The sequence below is a fragment of the Macrotis lagotis genome, chromosome 7 (assembly GCF_037893015.1).
Source record: "Macrotis lagotis isolate mMagLag1 chromosome 7, bilby.v1.9.chrom.fasta, whole genome shotgun sequence".
NCBI lineage: Eukaryota > Metazoa > Chordata > Mammalia > Peramelemorphia > Peramelidae > Macrotis > Macrotis lagotis.
Genome location: NC_133664.1, coordinates 164,659,452 through 164,681,597, shown reverse-complemented (window position 1 = coordinate 164,681,597; position 22,146 = coordinate 164,659,452). Strand labels below are relative to the sequence as shown.

General features: G+C 30.0%; 1 protein-coding gene across 1 annotated transcript in view; it reads left to right on the top strand.

The window, feature by feature from the left end:
• The window catches only part of LOC141493128 (protein piccolo-like), a 222,439-nt gene that overhangs the window by 147,660 nt on the left and 52,633 nt on the right, over window positions 1-22,146 (top strand). Inside the window, exon 6 of the mRNA XM_074194044.1 lies at window positions 21,868-21,976. Coding sequence (XP_074050145.1) covers window positions 21,868-21,976 — 109 coding nt within the window. The remainder of the gene's footprint in view (window positions 1-21,867; window positions 21,977-22,146) is intronic.

Below are 22,146 nucleotides of genomic sequence, written 5' to 3'. Positions count from 1 at the left end.
CTTACATCACAATCATATACTACAACTAATGCAGCCATTCTCCAATTGGTGGACATTCTCTTAATTTCCAATTCTTTGTCATGAATAAAGAATATTTCTGTACATAGGGGTTACCTTTTCCCTTTTTCTTTGCTTTCTCTGGTATACCTATTGCTAGATTGAAGAGTATGTATTTTTCTTATTGCCTTTTGAACTTAATTTCAAATTGTTCTCCATATTTTTTGGCAGAGTTTACACTTTTGTCAACAGTGTTTTAAATATCTACTGTTCTATCCCCAATGTGGCTTTTGTCATTTTCCTATTCCTCATATTAGCCCATCGATAGGTGTGAAATAGTATATCAGAGTTTTAATTTACATTTTTCTAACTATTAAATATTAGATTTAGAGCATTTTAGATGACTATTGATTAGCTTTAATTTCTTTTGAAAAGTACCTGCTCTGGGCAGCTAGATGGTAGTAGATAGATCACTAGCCATGGAATAAGGGGAACTTGAGTTTAAATCCTGTCTCAGACATAATACTTACCTAGCTGTGTGACCTTAGGCAAGTCACATAACCCCATTGCCTTGCCAAAAAAAAAAAAAAGAAAGAAAATTTCCTGACCATAATCTTTGGCCCCTTATCAATAGAGTAATGGTTCTTATTTTTCATAAATTTGACACAATTCCCTATATAATTTGAGAAATGAAAATGTTAGCAAAGAAAATTATCGCAATTTTTCCTCATTTCCTGTTTTCCTTCTAATTTAGCTACATTGTTTTTGTGCAAAAATATTTCAATTTCATGCGTTCCAAATTATCCATTTTACTTTTTGTGATCCTCTCTATCTTTTGTTAGATCATTAAATCGTCTACTATTCATGTATCTGAAAAGTGATTTTTTTTCTATATTTCTGTATTTTGTTTATGATAATACAGTTTATGTCAAAATCACATATCCATTTTGAACTTAAGGTACACAGTATTAGCTATTGATCTATGTCTAATTTCTATCAGACTGTTTTTCAGTTTTGCCAAAAGGTTTTTTTGTCAAACAATGAATTCTTGCTCCAATAATTAGGAATTTGAGATATATCAAATACTAAGTAAGCTACTGTGGTCATTGACTTCTGTATAATGTGTACTTATTCTATTCCTATGACCAATCATTCCTTTCTTATGTGGTTCTAAATGATGATTATTACTTTTTAGAATAGTTAGAGAACTGGTACTACTTAAGCCACCTCCCTTCAATTTTTTTCTGTTTATTCTCTGAATGTTCTTGATCTTTTGTTCCTTAAGATGAATTTTCTTATTACTTTCCTAGCCCTCTAAAATAATTTCTTAGTAGTTTAAAGGCATTGAATGAGTAAATTCATTTGGATGGTAATGTCATTTTTATTATATTGGTTAGACCTACCAATAACAATTAATATTTCTCTAATCAATCTATCCCTATTTGTATAAAGAATGTTTTATAATTGTATTCATATAGTGCCTTTGTTTTTTGTTTTTAGGTTTTTGCAAGGCAAATGGGGTTAAGTGGCTTGCCCAAGGCCACACAGCTAGGTAATTATTAAGTGTCTGAGACCGGATTTAAACCCAGGTACTCCTGACTCCAGGCCGGTGCTTTATCCACTGCACAACCTAGCTGCCCCAGTTCCTTTGTTTTTGACAACAGTTAGACTCAAGTATTTTATACAGTAAATAGCTATTTCAAATAGATTATCTCTTTCTGTCTCTTCCTATTGGATTTGGTTAGTAATATATAGAAATGTTAATTTATGTGGGTTAAATCTATAACTTTATTAAAATTGTTAATTGTTTAGGCTATTCTAATTGTTCTCTAGGATTTTTGAGCACACTATAGTATCAGCTACAAAATGTGGTAGTTCATTTGTTAATTACCTATTCTTTCTCCTTTTTGTTGGTTGTCTCATTATAATTAACATTTCTACAACAATATTGAATAATAATGGTCATGGTAGACATTCTTGCTTCACCATGCTCTAATTGAAAAGATTTCTATTTTATTCCCATTAAAGATAATACTTGGTCTTGGTTTGATATAGATAATATTTACCTATTTAAGAAATGCCCCATTTATTCCTTTACTTTCTAATGTTTTTGCATGATTGTTCTTAATGATATAGTTGATTATGATTATAGTTTTCCTAATTTTGAACCAGTCCTGTCTTCCTGTTACTCATCTGGTCATGGTATATCATCTCTTTGCATATATTGCTCTATTTCCTTAGGTAGTATTTTATTTAAAATCTTTACATCAATATTTATTAGGTAAATTGGTCTATAATTTCCTTTCTTTGTCTTTCCTCAACTTGTTTTGATTTTTCAAAACCATGTTTTACTCACAGAAGTAATTTTGTAGAATTTTTTCCTTTTCAGTTTTTTCAAATACTTTATAAAGTATTTGTATGAATTGCTCTTCAAATAATTTATAGAATTCAAAATAATGTATCCTGTGATGAGCAACTTTTCTTAAAGATCATTTATGACTTGCTTAATTACTCTTTCTAATTCTTTCTAATTAAGTTTTTAATTTTGTCTTTTTCTCTAAGCAATTTGTATTTTTGTAAAGATTTGTTCATGTCACTTTTTGGTATATAGATGGCCAAAAATATCTTTTAATAATTGTTTTAGTTTCATTTTCATTTGTGGGGCATTCAGCCTTTCTTTTTTATTTCATAATATCCCTTGAGTTTCTGGAGTTTTTGCTCTTCCAAATGTAAGTTATTTTGTCTAGCTCTGTGTTGTAATTGCTATATATTAATTTAATAATAACTCTATAAATGAGTTAAGGGATTCTTTTCATATTGGGATATCTTAATCAAAAGAAAGAAATATATATAATTTTAATAACTTAATTTATTTCCATAAAAATTAATTTGCTTATTTATTATTGGAATGTGATGATAGATTTACCCCCACTTACTTTGTTCATTTTGCAGTTATTTTCAAGATAATTTCTCTTTTCCTCTTACTCTTTTTTCCTCTGTAGAATTAATGATGATGTTTTTTGGATTTGGTTTTAATTCTGTTTCTTTATTGAAGTTATTTCCTTCATTTCTTTATTTACAGCTCTACTGAGGATGTCTACGTAATGAGTAATTTCTTTTTTTAGTAGTGTTAATATCTTTATTTTTCTCAAATCATGATTATTGCTAGCTTTTTTAGAAGTATAACTGTGGAGAGTGGCAGTCATGATTAATATTTTAATTACTAAGAAAGTTTCTAATATTTCTCTATTGAGAAAAGAACAAACTTAATTAGTTAGGCAATTTTGATCAGAGAAAAAGGCACTGACATGATCACTTATTTTGGTGATTTTAAGATATGGAAGAATATATTTTCTCTAATCCTTTTTCTGTATTAATTAGTTACATACTTTGTTTTAATTTTGCTAAAAATTATTTATGTTGTTTTTCTGATTTTCCATTCTTCAAATGGTGTAAATATACTTTGTTCATAGTGAATATTTTATAAAATATATTGTTAGTCTTTTTTCTGATAGAACTTTATTTAAAATATTTGCATCAATCTTCACTTGTGATTTTGGTTTATGTTATCTGTATTATATTTATCATTCCATGAATGTGACAATTTTTGTTTTTTGATTTTTTAACCCATAAAAGGTTTTTGATAGGATATTTTCTCAGTTTAGAATTCATTTCCATGGTATAAGTATTCATTGATCCTATCATGGGTAAAATTCACTTGTAAAATGCATCTGGACAAGTTAATTTTGTGGTTAATTTTTAATTTTCTAAATCTCAGAAATGGGCTTGAGTTGTTTAAGATCTTTATTTCTTATATTGTACACTTGCAACTTTTTGCATTTCAAAGTAGTCATCAATTATGCTTTCTTTCAAAAATCAAGTTTTGTTAGAAAAGCATACAGGGGTTTTTTTATTAAGAGAAAACTCAACAAATAAGGAATTTGTTTATCTGCATCAGGTAGAAAGTCTCTATTCTATAAGGGAATACCTAATATTTGTAATGCCAAACATTTGGGAATAATTCTCCATTCACCCCAAAGATTTAGGGTTACTTATATTTCTATTATGCTCATTATTTATTTTAATAATTTATTATTATCCACATAACCTTTGCCTTTTAATAGAACCAACTGTTGTAAATTGCATTTGTCATTTCTATATGCCTCATTATTTTCATTGAATCCTATTTTCTCTATTTTAAAGCTTTCTTCTTTTTTTAGTTTAATTACCTCTTTTTCTAGGGGTTTTTTTCCCAATAAAATGCTCAATTCATTAATCCTTTCTTTTTTTTCTATTTTGTTAATGTATGTTTTCAGAGATATAATTTTTCCTCTGAGGACTACTTTAGCTGCATCCCAAAAATTTTGGTATGTTGTCTCATTTTATCATTCTCTTTTTTACTTAGTTATCAGTTGTTTTAATGATTTGCTTTTGACTCATTTCTTATTCAGGATGTTGTTACTTTTAATTTAGGTCTAATTCTGTTTTGCTTATATTCCTTATATTAATATTTTATTGCCATATGATCTGTTAAGGATTTCTGCCATATTTTTATTTACTTATGATTTCTCTGTGCTCTTAAAATATGGTCCTTTTTTTGAAAAGCACATCCCATCAAAGAGTTTTGAATATGGTTCAATGATCCCATTCTAAAATTGTCATGTCTTCATTTATCTTTTCCAATAACCCATTCAGTTATAAATTTTTCTATATGTTTCTCTATTAAATTTATTAATCTCTAGGAGGGGAGAATGAATGAATTCTACAATTACATTTCCATTAATATCTTTTAATATAGATTCTGTGGCATTTGTTAATTTATATTTAACTAGTACCTTGTGTCAATAGTCATTGTCAATAGTACCCTTAGGCATAGTTTTCTTGCTTTTCTTTCTTGACTTTTATTTTTCTTTCTATGAAAGGCAATTTCATTCTTAAAAAAATTAAAAACACAACCTGATACATAGACATTTTTCCAGCTTCATTTTTACTTCAGTTTCATTTTTATTTTCATATTTTTTCTTTTATGCATTAAATTATTATGTTTTTTATTCTGGATTCTATTTCAGTTTAATCAATTCAAATTTGAAATTGTAGTTATGTTTACATTTTCACATATATTATATATGTAAGATATATACATATACATATATATATATAGAGAGAGAGAGCATTATTTTCCTCATTTCCCTTTTAGTCACCAAATAATCATTTTGATTATTTTACTTATGCCCATTTAACATTAGTTATAAATCCTAGACTTGGAAAGAACCTCAGAGGTCCTCTATTTAATCCTCATCATTTTGCAGGCATGAAAAATGGTGCTTGGTGAGGATAAGTGCAAGGTCATATAAATAGTAAATATCAGAGAAGGGATTTGAATCCAGATCTTACTATGCTACAGAGTATCCTTTTTTTTAACCAAACTCTGTGGCTAGTGTTTTCATAACCTTTCTCCTTTCACATACTTTTGTTTAATTTTTCTGATTCTGAACACTTTTATAATTAACTTCCATTCCTCCAAACATATATATATCCTACTTCTGTTTCAAGGTGTCTCCCTTTTAGTATGGTTACTGCCCATATCCTGTTCAATAAACCTCTTTCCCAGTTTGATGTAATTGTTGGAAGTATGAATGAAACTTTATGAATGATGGTGATTTCCTTTGGTGAAATAAAACTAGAAGATTTTTCTTAGGAGGCTACTAAAATTCTCCTCACCTTATGGGTATGTGATTCATTGGTGCTTTCCCATTTTTTTCCTTTTCAGCAGCACAAGAATACCACCTCCCCCATTCCACCCAATCCCCTCATACCTCTACTCTTCCCCTCCTTTTCTTTCATATATTTTTATGCTGGTCAAAGAACTAAAAAGATTAGGGGAGAATGTATGATCAGTATTGCTTGTCTCCCATTTCCCCTATGCAATTAATATTCCTCTATGTTATTCCTATCTCATTTCCTACATTCACCACATGCAATATTGTTACTAATATGGGGAACATGTTCTTAAGTCCTTGGGATATACAATTCTTCCTCTTTCCTTTCTCTTAACTGATAAGATCTTTTTTTTCCCTTCTGGATGATCATTCTTTGTTCTTTCTTTTAATGATTTTTTTTTATCATGAAATTTCTTTTTCTAAAAGTAGATTTATGTGACCCTTCAAGCACAAAATAACTTAGGTTTATATTTTTATTATTTGAGAATATATTCCATATATTATTTGGTTTTCTGATTAACATATTTTTATCTCTTCTGATTTCTTATGTACATGGATGTTATTGAACTTTAAAACTGAACTCTCAAAATAATGAAAAGCTTTCATCTTGAATTCTCTCTCTCTCTTTCTTTCACACACACACACACACACACACAAACTCAGTCACACGTGCTGCCAAATTTTCTTCCACTTGTGTATTTTTGAGTTTCAAATTTCCCATTCTTTTTTCAGTGTCTGTACAGTTTTAGATATTTTCCATTATATTTCCTAAGTCGACTGTATTGTTACATCTCTAATCTATTTCTTAAGAAGTCTCATTTATGACTTAATTCTCATCCTACTATCTTCATTCAAAATTTTCGTCTCTTCAATAATTGTTACTTTTTATTATTGTCTCAAAATCTATAGAAAGTTCACAATATGTTTTCTGATTTACTTTTCTTTAAATCATGATAGCTATTTATTGTTTTGTGTTCCTTTCTGTAAAGATTGATCATTTTTTTCTTCGGGAAGCATCTCACTTGGTTTAGCAACATGTTTGTATCAGACTTCTCTCCTAACTGTTTGGACCCTATCCTTTCACTTCCATAGTTATTTTTATCCTATTCAGAAATGAATTTGTGTGATCCTCAAACTGATGGGGTTTGATGACCTGTCCTGTGTTGATTACACTGAAAGGAGTGTTAGAAGATTAATAGATATTTTTCTTTTAGTTTTGGAACTTGCTTCCCCTCTTGCCAGATCTGCAACTCTATAAATAAACTTGCATTTGTACCTCTTTTTGATAACCCAGCTGAATAGGATTGAGATTTCCTTTACATTTGTTTTCTCTTGTTGTACTTCATACTGGAGAAGATGAAGATATTTAAGACGCATAATAGCTTTAGGTAGTTCCGTCTTCCATTTTTGAATCCAAATACTATTTCTCCTTATGTAAAGATATTTCCATCTTCTCTAATTATTTGTTGTCATATTTCTTTTCATTTTTAAGGGTTTTGGAGTCAGAGGTCAAGGTAGTTTTTTTTTAAATTACAGTCTGTCACTAATAGACAGTGTGGCATCATGACTAGAGAATTGACCTTTGAATCAGGAAGACTTGAATTCATGTCCTACCTTTTAAATATATAGGCAGATCCTTGGTAGTCTGGAGCAAAATATCTATTCAGGTAATACCTGAATACAGCATTCAGGTAATACCCTGAGTCTTTAATTTATAGAAACACAAACACTGATCTGTATCAGTGGTGGGAATTGCCACCACAGGTGTTCCCTATTGATTTTAATTAATGATTTTATTTTCAATTAATATTTTTAGAGATAAAGATACTGATTCAAAGTGATAAATATATATATACATATTTCTATATTTCTAAGTATCTGTATATATATATATATATAATAGATTGCATTTTCAAAACTGCTGTCAGCAAATAGTACTTAATTTATATTTAAGATAAGTAGTGATAGAGAATGACAATGCCCCTGGTTTGATTGCATCAAGCCCTAGAACATTCATTACAGTGGCTGCCTAATAAGATCTTTGAATGAACAGCAAAAATTGGTATAAGAATCTCTAAAGAAAAACTTAGTGAATGAAAAGTACCTATTTGTCCAGAGTATGATAAGTAGTCAGATGACCAGTCTGACAGGTTAGTCCATCAATACTTATGTCTTGGACAGTCATTGTAGTTATACAATAGCATGGACCCAGAATTGAATAAGAGAAAAATAGGATACTTGAGTGTGTTTAATTAACTGAAATTCTCATTCTTTGTAGATTCTCATCCTTATTTGATCCCTAACAGAAAAACTCATCTTTTTACCAATAAGTTTCTCCCAGTGATAATGATGTAGCTGTGAATCACAAAACAAAATATCTAAATGATCAGTCCCAAATGATCAGTAACTCAAAAACTAGAGTAACCTGAACTAAATCAGTGAGAGTGAAAAGCTAGATATGTGCTAAAGAAGAGAGCATACCCACATACCCACATTAATGAGATCAGTATCCATTAAAGCAGATTCTGCCACTGCCACGGTCTTATATTCATATATACCATAAAGATTGTTGCTTTAGAAGAGATTAGTGTAATCAACACAGGACAAGATTTTGTCTAAATTATTGTAATAATAAACTTTATTATAAGAAAGTTTGATTGCAGTTTTGCAGAGTATTAAAGCTAAATACAAAAGCATGATGTGATGATAAAATATAAAAAGAAATATATTGGTATATGTTAAAAATCAAAGCTAGATACTGTTAAATCATCTGGGGATATGACAACATAAATATGTAAAAAATAATGCAAAGCTGAAAATAAAAATAAATTGAATGTAATAATGTGTAAAGTTCTGTGTTATAGATTGTAAATTCTAGGACCACTATAAAAAGAATGTTATTAGGAAATATTTTTACAGCATATATGGACAGTGCAGTGTGGTGAAAATAGCTCTGATTTTGGACAGGGTGAATTTTGACTCAAATATTAATTAAGCTGCTGATCATTTGTGTGACTTTTGCAAGTCATTTAATTTTTATAGACCTCAGTTTCTACCTATATATAACAAACAATTTGAACAAGAGGATCTCCAAGGTCCTTTTTCCCCACACTAGATCTTATGACTAACAAGAAAAATCTTGAATTACTTAGAAAGCATCCACCACTCCATTCCTTTTGGTGCAACAGATTTCCCAATTATTATCCCTGTGTCTTATTCTTTCCCTTTGTCCTTACCAATCTTTCTCTCTCTCTCTCTGTCTTTGTCTTTGTTTCTTTCTCATTTTTTGATCTAAACTTATCTTCTGGCTCTTATTTTGCTGTTTATCAACATGGTATCTCCCCCATATTTAAAAGAAAATTATTTGATCACCCCCATTAGCTCTCATTCTCCTTGTCTAGATTCCTTGAAAAAGCTATCAACATTAGATGCCTACATTTTGTCTCCTCTCAACACCCATATTAAATTTTAAGCAATCTGGTTCCTGACCTTATCATCCTTTTGAAGTTCCTCTTTCCAAATTTACTAATGCCTTCTGTAATTACAAAATCTAATGTCCTTTTCACATTCTTCATCCTTCTTTACTTGATTTTCAGGCTTTGATAACATCTTTTCTTGAATACTTTTCTCTTATTAAATTTTCATGAAAATAATCTGTCCTGTTTTCTTTCCTATACTTCAATAAACCTTCATCACCTCATACCAGGACTACTCTGATCAATTTTCCTTCCTTAAGCTCCTCCCCACTTCAATGCATCCTTCCCAAAGTGATTTTTTTTCAAAACAGAAAAGATGTCTTGCTCCTATTCTACATATTCTAGTAGTTTCCTATATAAAATACTCTATTTGGCACCTAGAAATTTTTGCAATCTGACCCCTTTTCTACCTTTTCATTATTTCCACTTTATTTACCTCAATACACTCTATGATCAAGTGACACCAGGCTCCTCCTTTTCATATTTTGCATACAACACTCCCTCCATCTTTTGACTCTGTAACTTTTTTTTTTGCCAACCATGCCCTATGCCTCAAATTCTCTCCCTTCTCATTTCCACATTGTCTTCCCTGTCCTTTAAAATTAAGTCCAAATCCTCTTTGTAATAAGATTTTTCTCCCCTCCCCATACTAATAATGCCGTTACCTAAGATTGTTGTCTATTTAACTTTATATATTTGATAGACACATAATTATTGACGTTATCCTCTCATAAGAATGTGAGCTCTTTGAGAGCAGGAAAGATATTTTCACTTTTCTTTGGACTTACTGACACCATGTAAGTATTTAAGTATTAGTTGCCTGACTGACTTCCTGATGGACTGAGTAGGAGAAAAATATTTCAGGTTGGAGGTAAAGGTTTTACTGAATAGAGAATTTTAGAAAAAAGCACTGAATAATGGATTCAGGTATTGAGAAATGTATCCTCTTTTGGGTGAAAAGAAATTTTTTATAAATTTCTTTCCCAATACAAAATTCTATTTGATATTCTTAATGTTTGATGTTATTTTTTCTTTCATCAAATTTCCACTTGCTAAATATCTCTTTCTTTCTTATACTTCATTGCTAAACATTAATTAGAGAGAGTACTCCACATTTTTATTACTTCCTTTGACCCCTTACTAATCTAACTTTTGTCCCCAATGTTTTGCTGAAACTATTTATATACATTCTACAAATTTGCAACTTCAGTGACCCAATCACATCCAATCACTGTCGTGATATACTTCTTTCCATGTTCTCTGCCTAGTTTATTGAATCTACTGATTCTTATATCTCCTCCAGTTTCTTGTGTGTGCATCACAAGATTCTGTCTCTTCTTTTCTTAAAAGACATCCTGCCACTTATGATTCTCACCCACTCAAAAGTTAAAACCTTTATGTAAATGATTCAAAAATCTGCATCTCTAGTCTTAAGTTCTGATTCTTCATTTCCAAATAACTTATCATCTGTTGTAACTGGATAAATTAATCTTATCCTTTCCCGGACTCTGTCCTTCTCCCAGATTTGTTCTTTTCAATGTCTTTATTTCTGAGGACTCCCAAACACTCATTTTGCTCAGTTTCTTGCTACTTCTAGGATTCTAATTAGCAAATTTCCCCATCTAACCAGAAAAAAGTATATTTGTATGTGTATAAATATGTGTGTGTGTACATCAAAACATACACACAAGTGTATATACATGCATAAATGTGTGTATGTAATATATGCAACAATATAAGTATATGTGTGTGGAATGTGCAAATACAAATATATGTGTGCATTTGATATTGTGAAGAGTAAATTGAAAGAAGTATGCTTATACAAGCATCTTTATATTTACATGCATATTCATTTCCACTTACCACTTCCATTGTCACTTCCCTAGCTCAAATCTCATAATTTCTTGCCTATACTGTAGGAAGAAATACCTAAATAATCTTTCTTTCTCAAGTCAGTTAATCTCTATGGATCTTAATTTCCACATTTATAAAATAATGAGGTTAGATTAGATCATGTCAAATCTTATGAATTCAAGTTTCTCCCTTTTGCAATATTTCTAAACACCAATACCTCTGTAAGCTTCCTGATTCAAAGGCTTAGTTGTTATTTTATTTATAATTTCAAACTTTTCTGAAATTTTCTATGCATAATTTTAATTTTGTTTCTAAATTTATATAAGAAGTTAAATTTGCACTATTTATTTGCCAAAGGGGAATGGTAACTACATTTAGTAGAAGAAACTAATTATGAATTACTTTGTTTAATAATCCCCTGCTACATAATTTATTTAGTTGACACCATGCAATTAACCCTTAAAATGACATACGAAATGAATTATTAAAGACAATATCAATCATTCTATTGCATAACTTGTTCATGGGACAGAAATAGACTGCTCACAACCAGTACATTGGACCTGATTCAAACATTTAACATTATTCTTTAATTTTCTGATTACTTGGGGAAATTAATACTAAACACAAACGTATATATATAGGACCTAAGAAATATTTGTAACCAAATTTGGTATTTTAATGTTTTAATAAAACATAGGAATATAAGAATTGTCTTATATTGAGCAAAAATTTGAGTCTGAAATTAATACTGTAGACTAGGGTACTGAAATATTTCCTTTAAGGAAGGAAATTCTTTGATATTCAGGATTTGATATATAGGATAAACTTGCTTTCTGTTTATTTTTTATTATTTTAATTTTTTTAATGCCATGGTATATGTACTGCTTATTTGTTTACTTTTAGTTGCTGAACATTTCACTAGAGAAAAAGGAAACATTTAGCTTTCAGTTCAGTTAAATATTGTTTTTAAATTATGCGTTTTTAATTAAAACCTATTTGGAATGATGATAAGAAATGGTTTAGCAATGATGATTCCCTTTACTAGTGCTTTTGATATTTAATAGCCTTTTTATAACAACTGATATTTAAATAGAACCTTTTAAAAACTCAGAACTGGAACTGTGGATTATGTTAAATTACTGGCATTTTTTGTGAATGAGATGCATATTTTCAGAATCTAAGTTGAAAGAAGTAGTAATATTCAATTTGACCCTTCACTGACACTTGAAGTTGAACCTGAAGCCGGAAAATATTATTCTGAATTCTATATAAAAAGAAAGGCACTGACATGATACTGTTTTATATTTTTAGAATAAAATACTGCTTTTTCCCTTTATTCACTAAAGATAAAATTTTTACTAATTTTAAAAAGTTGCATGGGTGCATTAAAATATAATTGCATACCATAGCTGAATAAATTTGGATCTTGTGCAGGTTCTGTCATATACATATCTAAAGCATTTTTCTATAAATATTTTTTGAAAATAGAGAAAATCTGATGCTGTCATTTATATAAGGGTATGGGATAACCAACTTAAGTTGACTTAATCATCATGATTTTAAATGTATATTGTGGTGAATAAAATATGCTTGATTCTTCTGGAGTCTTTTCCTGAAACAGATTTGTTGACCTTTTACCCTATCAAAAAGGTTAAATTTTTGTGAAAAAGTGGCACATTTTTAAAGACTGTTAAAGAAAATATGACTGTAAGTGATTTGTGGTTCTTTTAAAATCATCATAAGATAATATACCATTCTCTCTCTCTGTCATTCTCTGTTTCTTCCTTCTTTCTTGTTCCTTTCTTCCTTCTTCCCTCATTTCCAAGAAGAGAAAAAAAAGATAAACAGATAATAATATTCATCCTATATAATTCATTGCTATTTCCACATTTTCAAAAATCTTACACTTTGGACTTTTTATAATAAATGTTGTCATTTATTATAAACATATGTAGAATCATACATAAATTGATATTCACATTTAGTCTCAAAAGTGTCTCTTTTCCTTATTTTCTATGGAAGCCATGGTGGAAAAGGGAGTTCCCTATAAAATGGTCTCTACTTTTCATAACTTGTCATCATCAAATTACAGAATCCCAGAGTTAAAAGGAATCTCAGAGATCAACTAATCTAATTCCTATATTTTGACCTTTTTAAATATTGTTACTCAATATTTTAAAACTATTGCTATGTTTTGTAGTGTAATTATACAAGTTGTGAAGAAAGATGTTGAGATGTATGGACATATTTCAAAATTATAAACAAAAAAATGAGATTAGTTTCTGGTATGGCTGAGCAGATGAATTTAAATGACAGTCTTGGAGCATTCAGAATGCTGAAGGATCCCAGCCATATATTTTAGTCACTTAAAATATTACAGGTTCAATTTTTTTAGCATGAAATTCCTTGGGAATTAGATATAAAATAAATTAATTTAGATGGGAATAATAAGGACCTTGCCAAAACATAATATACTGAGAATATAATCTTGGTAAAAATGTCTATTATTAACATTGAGTTTTAGATGGAAATTCAGATTTCATTTAATTAGATTCAGTAGGGGATATAGATATATGAACCAAAGGATATATAAATTTGGATGGGAAGAGACAAAATTATTCCAAGACATAAAATAATATAACAGGAATATAATTCTTAGTAAACTCACTAATTTTGACTTGCATTGAGTTTTAGATAAGAACTCAGAATTCATATCATGGTGTGCATTATGGGATCTTGGCATCTAGAAATCAGCATAAATATTATGAACACTTAATAAGGGGATCGAGCTAACTAAAAGAAGAACTAACTCAAAATGTAAGTCAGGAGTAACTTGGATGATTAATTTAGCTTCTTCATTTGTGGCCTGACTTCTAGGAAGCATTCTGTTCACTGCCAGAAATCATCTTACTTTGTGTTACTTTCTGTTAAATACAAAGTTTATGGCAATTTAATGTAGTTTTAATCTCATTCAAATCATAACTCTGTTGTTGATGTGATGTTATTTTTCCATATTCTGAAAAAATCATTTATATTTTAAGGAAAATAAACCAAAAATAACTGAAGTAATTTCCAAATGATTTTATACCACAGAAAACATAGTTTCTCAAAGCCAACCACTGTTATGATTATATCCAAAAGTATTTTGATATTCTGTACCCCTAATTGCCCATCTGTTTAACCAAAAAATAGAATTGTATTACATATATTCTCTGGAAAAATATTGACCATTACATTTATAAATGCTTAAATATTGTTTTCATTTACAATATTATAGCCTTTGTTTTGACTTTCATTGTTTCTAGGCTGTATCAATTTATATAAACCTCTAATTTCTCTGAATTACTTATAGTTGTCATTTTCTATGTTTCATTAATTCTTTAATTTCATATAGGAAAATTTGTTCATTCATTTTCTAGTAGTGGAATACTCACTTAGTTTCTTGTTTTGTTTTGGTTTTTTTTGCTACCACTAAAAGATACTACTATTAATATTTTGGTATATACAGGATCTTTATTTTTTCATATCTGATTTATTTGGATTATAGCCACAGTAGAGGCATCACTGAACAAAGAGTAATAAAATGCATTGATTTACCTGTTATAATTCCAAGTTGCTTCTGCGATGATTAATGTTAATTAATCATGCTGCCTTCCACCACTGATGATTTCTCCAATTGACAAATTTGTTCAATTTGATAGATATGATAAACTTTCACTTTTCTTATCCTGAGTGAAGAAACTTATTTTATAATTGTTCTTCTTTTGAAAATCTTTTATATAATTTGATTACTTATCTACTGAAGAATCCATGATTCATTATTTTCATTTTTATTATTTTTTTTTTAGTGTTTGCAAGGTAATGGGTTTAAGTCACACAGCTAGATATTATTGAGTGTCTGAGGTTAGATTTGAATTCAGGTCCTCCTGACTCCAGGGCAGCTGCTCTATCCATTGTGCCACCCACCTGCCCTGCCCCCCCCCGCCCATGATTCATTCTTATGTCAATTCCCTACATATCTAAGATATTAGGCTTTTATCAGAGATGTTTGATGTTTTTCTTCTTTATTTTCTCTTGAATCGAGTTGTTATTGTAAAAGCCTTTTAATTTTATTTTTGGACTAGACATATGATTTCACAGGTATACAAGAAACTCCAGTGAAGAAGCTCCCTCCAGCTATGTAGAATTGACTTCTGTCCTGCAGCTAGTGGTCTTTGAGAGTTTCACTGAAAACAAGAGAAGTTTTGATTTTTCCAAGATTCACATAGGCAGTCTGTGCCAGAGGAATGAAATGAATTCAAGACTTCCTGACTCTGGGGCAAGCTCTCTATGTATTTTGCCATTTTTTTAAATCATTAAGATTAAATGATCTATTATCATTTTTGTGATCTTTTCTATTCCTTGTTTATGAAGTCCTTTCTCCTTAATAACAGTTATGAAAGCATAGATGAAGTAATTTCACTCTATATTTTTAAATGTTGGGATCTTATGATAGATTATTGTTTTATGTGGTGTAAGATGCTCCCCTACTTTTTACTTTTTCCAATCATTCCTTTAAAAAAAGAGAGAATTGCTCCTACTATTCAGTTCAGTTATTTCTAGGTTTTGCTTATCTCTCCTGTTCATAATTAACTTTCAATTTCTTAACCAGTATGAAACACTTTAGATGACAATTGCTCAGTAATATATTTTGAAGAGACTGCAAGGTATAGTGGGTGGAGGTGCAGCTTAGTTCTCAAAATGAGCTCATTTGTAACTCTGCTTCTAATATACACCAACTATGTCATCAGGCAAAATTCACTTAACCTCTCAGCAACCGGGGGACATCTCCAAGATTGAAAGTTATAGCATCTAAGTTGTATATGCGTGTAAATAAGTATGTATGTATGTATGTAAGTATTTATATATGCCTCTATATGTGTGTACATGTGTACACATGTATATATCATATACATGTATTAAATATACTTCTAAATATATATATACTCCAATATAAAGTATATAAATATATTTATATATGAACATGTATATATAGAGAGAGGTATTGATACATTTATCAAGCTGATTATAAGTTGTATATATCCATTTATATGTGAATATTTTCCTCTAAAATTTTGTTACATGGAGGTCAGCTTTCAGCACAGAATCTCCCTCAAGTAATGGATTAGCAGCTCAACCCATTCACATATGTGTGTAAAAGTATATTTTAAAAATCTATTAATATCAGACTCCATACTTTTTCATTTTTTCCCATGATACTGAACTTTTGTTCTTCTAACCGAATTCTATTATTATTATATTATTATTATCATCATCATCATTATCGTTATCACTATCATCATCATCATCATCATCATCATTATTATTGTATAAATGAACACTTGTAGTTTAATTTATGTAGGACCAAAGTATAAATTAATTTTGGTAATATCATTTTTATTGCATTAGTACAGGTCACTCATGAACAATGAATCTATATAATTATGAAGTGAACAATTCCTTGTTTCTCTAAAAGAGTACTGTGTAGTTGTATTTTTATAAATCCTGAATAATTCTTGAGATATTGAAACCAAGAACAGATATAAATGTTTAAAATGAGAAAAAGCAGAAAAAATTAATATTAAGGTTTTTTTTTCTTTAACACATTAGTATTTATTTCAATTTAACCTTTATGAAGTATTGGTGCTGTATCTAATATTCTGTGATGTGTGAAGAACTCGAAAGTTTAAGATAGGATACTATGTTTTTGAAAAAGTTACAATCTAATCTCTTGGAATTAAAAAAAATATACATCCATAAAGTGATTAGAAAACCTTAGTAGAACTTGTATGATCAAAATTATGAGTTAATATTCTATCTAAATGAAAATTGTCTTCTTAGTATTTTGGGTAAATCTTATGAATAATAATTTTTTTATACTTACATGTAGATTCTTCTAGATTTTGATGGTAGTAAAGAGATATTTTTATGTTCCTTTCAAGTTAATTTATTTAAAAATATTTATTTATTCATTTATTACAATTACTTTTTTCAAATTCCATTCAAGTTGCTAATCATTTATTTATTAAATGTTTGTTTATTCATTTATTAAATTTGTTTCACCTTATCATTGCATGTCCTTTTTAAAATTACTATAAGCATACATATACCAGTATGCTTGATACTCATATTCATTGTTTTGTAGCTACAATAAAAAAGATACTTTATATACAGGAATTACCTTTTAATATCTATTGATTATGAAAGCATTGACAGACAGAAATCCAAAAAAAAACCTTTCATTGTTTTATTTTGTCTTTTTTAAAATTTTGCATTCAGTTTTCTATTAAAGAGAAGTTTATTTATACTTCCTTTCTATCACTGTATCATTAGAATCTCCTTGTTCCATAGAGATGATATTTATATGTTATATCAAGGTCTAAAGGTTTTTCCCCCTTTAATTTGTGACTTTGAAGCAGCCTTTGTAATGAATGCCCATGGAGATTTTTCAGTGACTATATCCTACTCTTATAATGTTGAAAAAATTAATTAATTTAGAATTCTCAATGATATGTATATGCCCTTAGGTTTATAAAATTCATTCTTATTTTCAAATGATATTTCCAAGATCTCATTATTTATTTTGTTCAAGTTCATTTTTAATATATTAAGATGAGGGTTCAAATATACCACAGTATAGTATGATTAATGTTTAATCACATGTATGTTATTTGTATAGCCTTCTCCCATAATGTATTTCTTTCAATGATACATGATTACAACAAATAAAACAATTCTAGTGACCCCAGGTGATTTTTCCCCAACTATTCTATAGACTTTGTGTAACACTGGATAACTCAGACCTAAAGTCATCTGCCCCCTCCCCCCCTTCAGGAAAGAATTTTGTCTTCTAAATTGCTAAAAAAATGAAAGTACTTGTGAATTCCTCAATTGTCTCAAGTCTATAACACAAGCGGGTAACTGAATTTTTTAATGCTTATTCAAGTTAATGACATCTTTTAGGTCTGTTTCTTGAATCATATGCTTTTTAAAAAATTATCTTTTCTATCTAAAAACATAAAAATTAATTACTGTAAAATAGCATAACGATTGTACTTCATATATATATGTATTGTTACTAATATCACGATATAATGAGAGCTTAGACAGCAAGAATGCTATAGTCAGCTATCATTTTAAAGATAAGAAAATTCAAAATTAAGTAACTAATTAATGACAAGGTCTTGGCTAACTTCCTTGTAATCATCCCCCTCCCAAAATGATGAAAATTCCATCACTAGAGAGATTTTCTATGTTATGATATATAACTATTTGTCATGTCCTCCATTAGAATGTGAACTTCTTAAGGATTTTTGTTTTTCAGTTGTTTTTTCAGTCATATCTGATCCCATTTATGGTTTTCTTGGCACAGACACTGGAGTGGTTTGTCATTTGATTCTCCAACTTGTTTTAGAGATGAGGAAAATGTGGCTAACAGGATAGTGACTAGCCCAGGTTCAGATAGCTTGCAAGTGACTGAGACGAAATTTGAAGAGGAGTCTTCCTGACTCCAAGCCCAAAGCTCTATCTGCTGTATCACTTAGCCACTCTTGAGGGTAGCGACCATATTTTGTCCATTTTTTTAAAATCCCTTGTGTTTATCACAGTACATAAGACATACTAAGTATTTGATAATGTTTTTTAGTTGACATGCTAATTGAACCTGCATAGACTAAATGCTATAGGCTATAACTTGGAAAACAAGTCTGGTAATTTATTTTGCTCTGTAGTATGCTTAGAATGATTGGAAAGAAGAGCTTGGTGAAATCTATCAACATCTGAATTTTTTCCAATGTATAACATAAAACGTATAGAATTATATAAACAAAGAAGAGAAGGATTAAAACATATCACAAAAGTAATACATAAAGACATTAGGTCTTTCAGATATTTGGAAGAATACTGAATCATTATCCTAGTTTTTCTTTATCATATTCTTATGATTTTACTAGTGTACTGAATAATATTCTTCCATTTTGACCAAAAGATGATATGTATACATTATAGTATGTTAGATATCCAGTTTTAGAAAATTGATCACTTTCATATTGGGAAGAAATTCTTGCTGAGGAAAAAAAAATAGAGAAATGTGAATCTGTTTTATCATCCACAGAATAGTTTCCTAAAGAAATGTGATAATTCCATTTCCAGATTATAATAGTATAAATCATAAATGTATAAAGTAAAAATTGTAAATTCACAAATACATTTTCGATGACCAAAATGTACTTTATTATATATATTCATTGTCTGATGCTTTTCTTTGGGGAGAAATTGTCACTGAGTTTCATAATATTTTTTCATTTTTCATTTTCAAAAAAGTTTCCTTGATGTCAGCGTTAGTAAAATAATGAGTTTTATATGAACATTTTGTTTCAATTGCTGTGGTTGTGTGAACTTTTCTTTGCAATTTATAGTTATGAGAGAATAAAAGTTATTTGCAATGAATAATAGCTTTCTAACACATAGAAAGCTGTTACCCACACTCAGAATTCTCTCTCCTTATCTCTACTTCCTGACTTTACTGACTTATATGAAGTCATAGCTAATATTTCATGTTCTGAAAGAATCCATTCCTAGTCCTTCTTCATGTTAATACTATTTCTCTGTGATTGATAATTTATAAGACATATTTGTGTATACGTTATCTTCTCCTATTAGAATATAATTTCTTTGAGAAATTTCTTTTTTGTTCCACATCTGTTTAGTATCTCACATAGTAAGCACTTAATCAATATTTGTTAACTTGATTTGATTAGACCTCTAATATTTAAGGATCCAGTATGTCTCTTTTACTGAATGGGAATGCTGGGTGGGTAGAAAAGATGATTTACATGGAATTTTCAGAAATTTCACCAAATCAAATAATACAACACTACACTTTCTTCTTTTTTGAGTTCCTTAGAATAGAATTTTTATTATTCTAGAACACGTCGACTTTTTAATAGTATAATCTGTTATTATCGAAAAATATATGAGAATCTCTAAAACAGGCAGTATTGAATGATTAGCTGTGACTTATCACACAGTTATTTCCATCACAGAAACAGTTCAATGATTCAGTGAATAGAACACTGGACCAGAAGTGAAAAGGCCAAAGTTCAAATCCTCTTACTTGCTATGTAATCTGAGGCAAATCACTTAACCAGTCTGTGCTTCTGTTTCTTCATCTGTAGAAATGATGACGATGATGATGATAATAATAATAATAATACCATTTGCCTCAGATTTGTTGTTACTGTCAAATTAAGTAACCTCTATAAATCACTTTGCAAACACTCCAAGGAGGAATATAAATGCCAGCTATGATGATGATGATGATGATGATGATGATGATGATGATGATGATTAATTACATTTATGAAGTTAACTAAATGTATATATCTAAATTTGCCAAGAAAGACCATTAATGGAGTCATAAGGAATAGGACAAATTGAAAAATGACTAAAATAGTTTAATGAACCATCAAGTAAAATCTTTTATGTATTTTAGACATAAAAGCTATTGAACTTTATTTTTCTATTTGTGCAAGGGCAAGGTCTTGTGGGGGGAGGAGGAGAAAGGAGACATTTTTTAAAATTAGGAAATTTTATTCTATATAAGGTTAAACCAAATGAAGGGATCCCGGGGCGGGGGGATTGTAGTAAGAAAATAGTTAATTCTTATATAGAAATGTAGCTACCACTATACCCTTTGAAGAAATATTTGTCACTCAAGCCACGAGTCACAGATTATGCAGTAGCACAGGTACTTGATTTGCAATTAGGATGATAATGATGATGATGATGATGATGATGATGATGATGTTTGTCCTTCATTCTCAAAGAAGGCCATGGCATCAGGGAGGTGATACTATGATGAGCTCATAACTGGATTTGAGTGAAGGGGTGCCATGCCAAATCAACTAGTCTCACATTCTCCTCCAGAATTATCTGATGACCAGATATGAATCAGGATGACTGGATATTGTCCTGGATAGGAAGCAATCAAGGTTTTGTGACTTGTTCAAAGTCAGAGTATCAAGTGTCTGAGATTGGATTCTCCTGATCCCAAGGCCAGTGCTTTAATCCACTGTTCCATCTAGTTGCCCTGCAGTTAAAAAGAGCTGGGTCTGAATCCTGACTCATTAACATATTAGCCATGCAACCCTAGGCAAGGCATTGCCCTTCAGGACTCAGTTCCTTCACCTGTAAAATATGATGGATTAATTAAATGCCTTCCAAGACTCCATCCTTTAATGATAAGGAGAGTGGACATGGCTATGTTGAATATGACTTCTGGTTACTGTACCTATATGGATGGGTTAGACCCTCAGCCAATTTAGGGTGAGAGTTCAGTCCTTTATGTTAAAGCAGCTAGGGAGAAATATTTGTATAATATTTCCATAGAGTGTGCCACAGGGAAGAATGATGTTAATTGCATTGTTGAACAACAACAAAAAAAGGGCTCATAAGTATTTCATAGGGTTTTCTTCATGTCTTCTTGAATACAATGCATGTTTATTGCTATCTGACAGACTTGGGCCTCCAAAAGAAGGGACAAAAGTTTGTATATCCAGCCAGATATCCTTATGTGATCAGGTAAGCTGACGAGAGCAGATTTAATGGTTTTCTTGTGCTGTGAGATGATTTTGATAAACATTATCCCAGAAACCACTGAGTTGAGGTTCTCTGGAAGTGTGTGCTGAGTTGATTACATTTAGGAAAAATATTCCTTAAGGAATACATGCTAGAAGTATGGAACTTGTCTAAACTTATTCCCTTACTTGTTTTCCTAGGAATGCAAGTATTAGAATGGAATGGAATTCCCCTAACTTCTAAAACCTATGAAGAAGTACAGAGCATCATTAATCAACAAAGTGGGGAAGCAGAAATATGTGTAAGACTGTGAGTTTTTCCCCATCTTTCTGTTTCCATTTTTTTGGCTTTTCATGTCTTATTTTTCTCAAAATTGTTAAGGTGGAACCTTTTGCTAGTTTGTAGGATTTATCTCTATTTATATGTAAGTAGAAAATAAAGCTTTAGCAATTTCTTGTGTCTATTAGAAAAACAGCTCT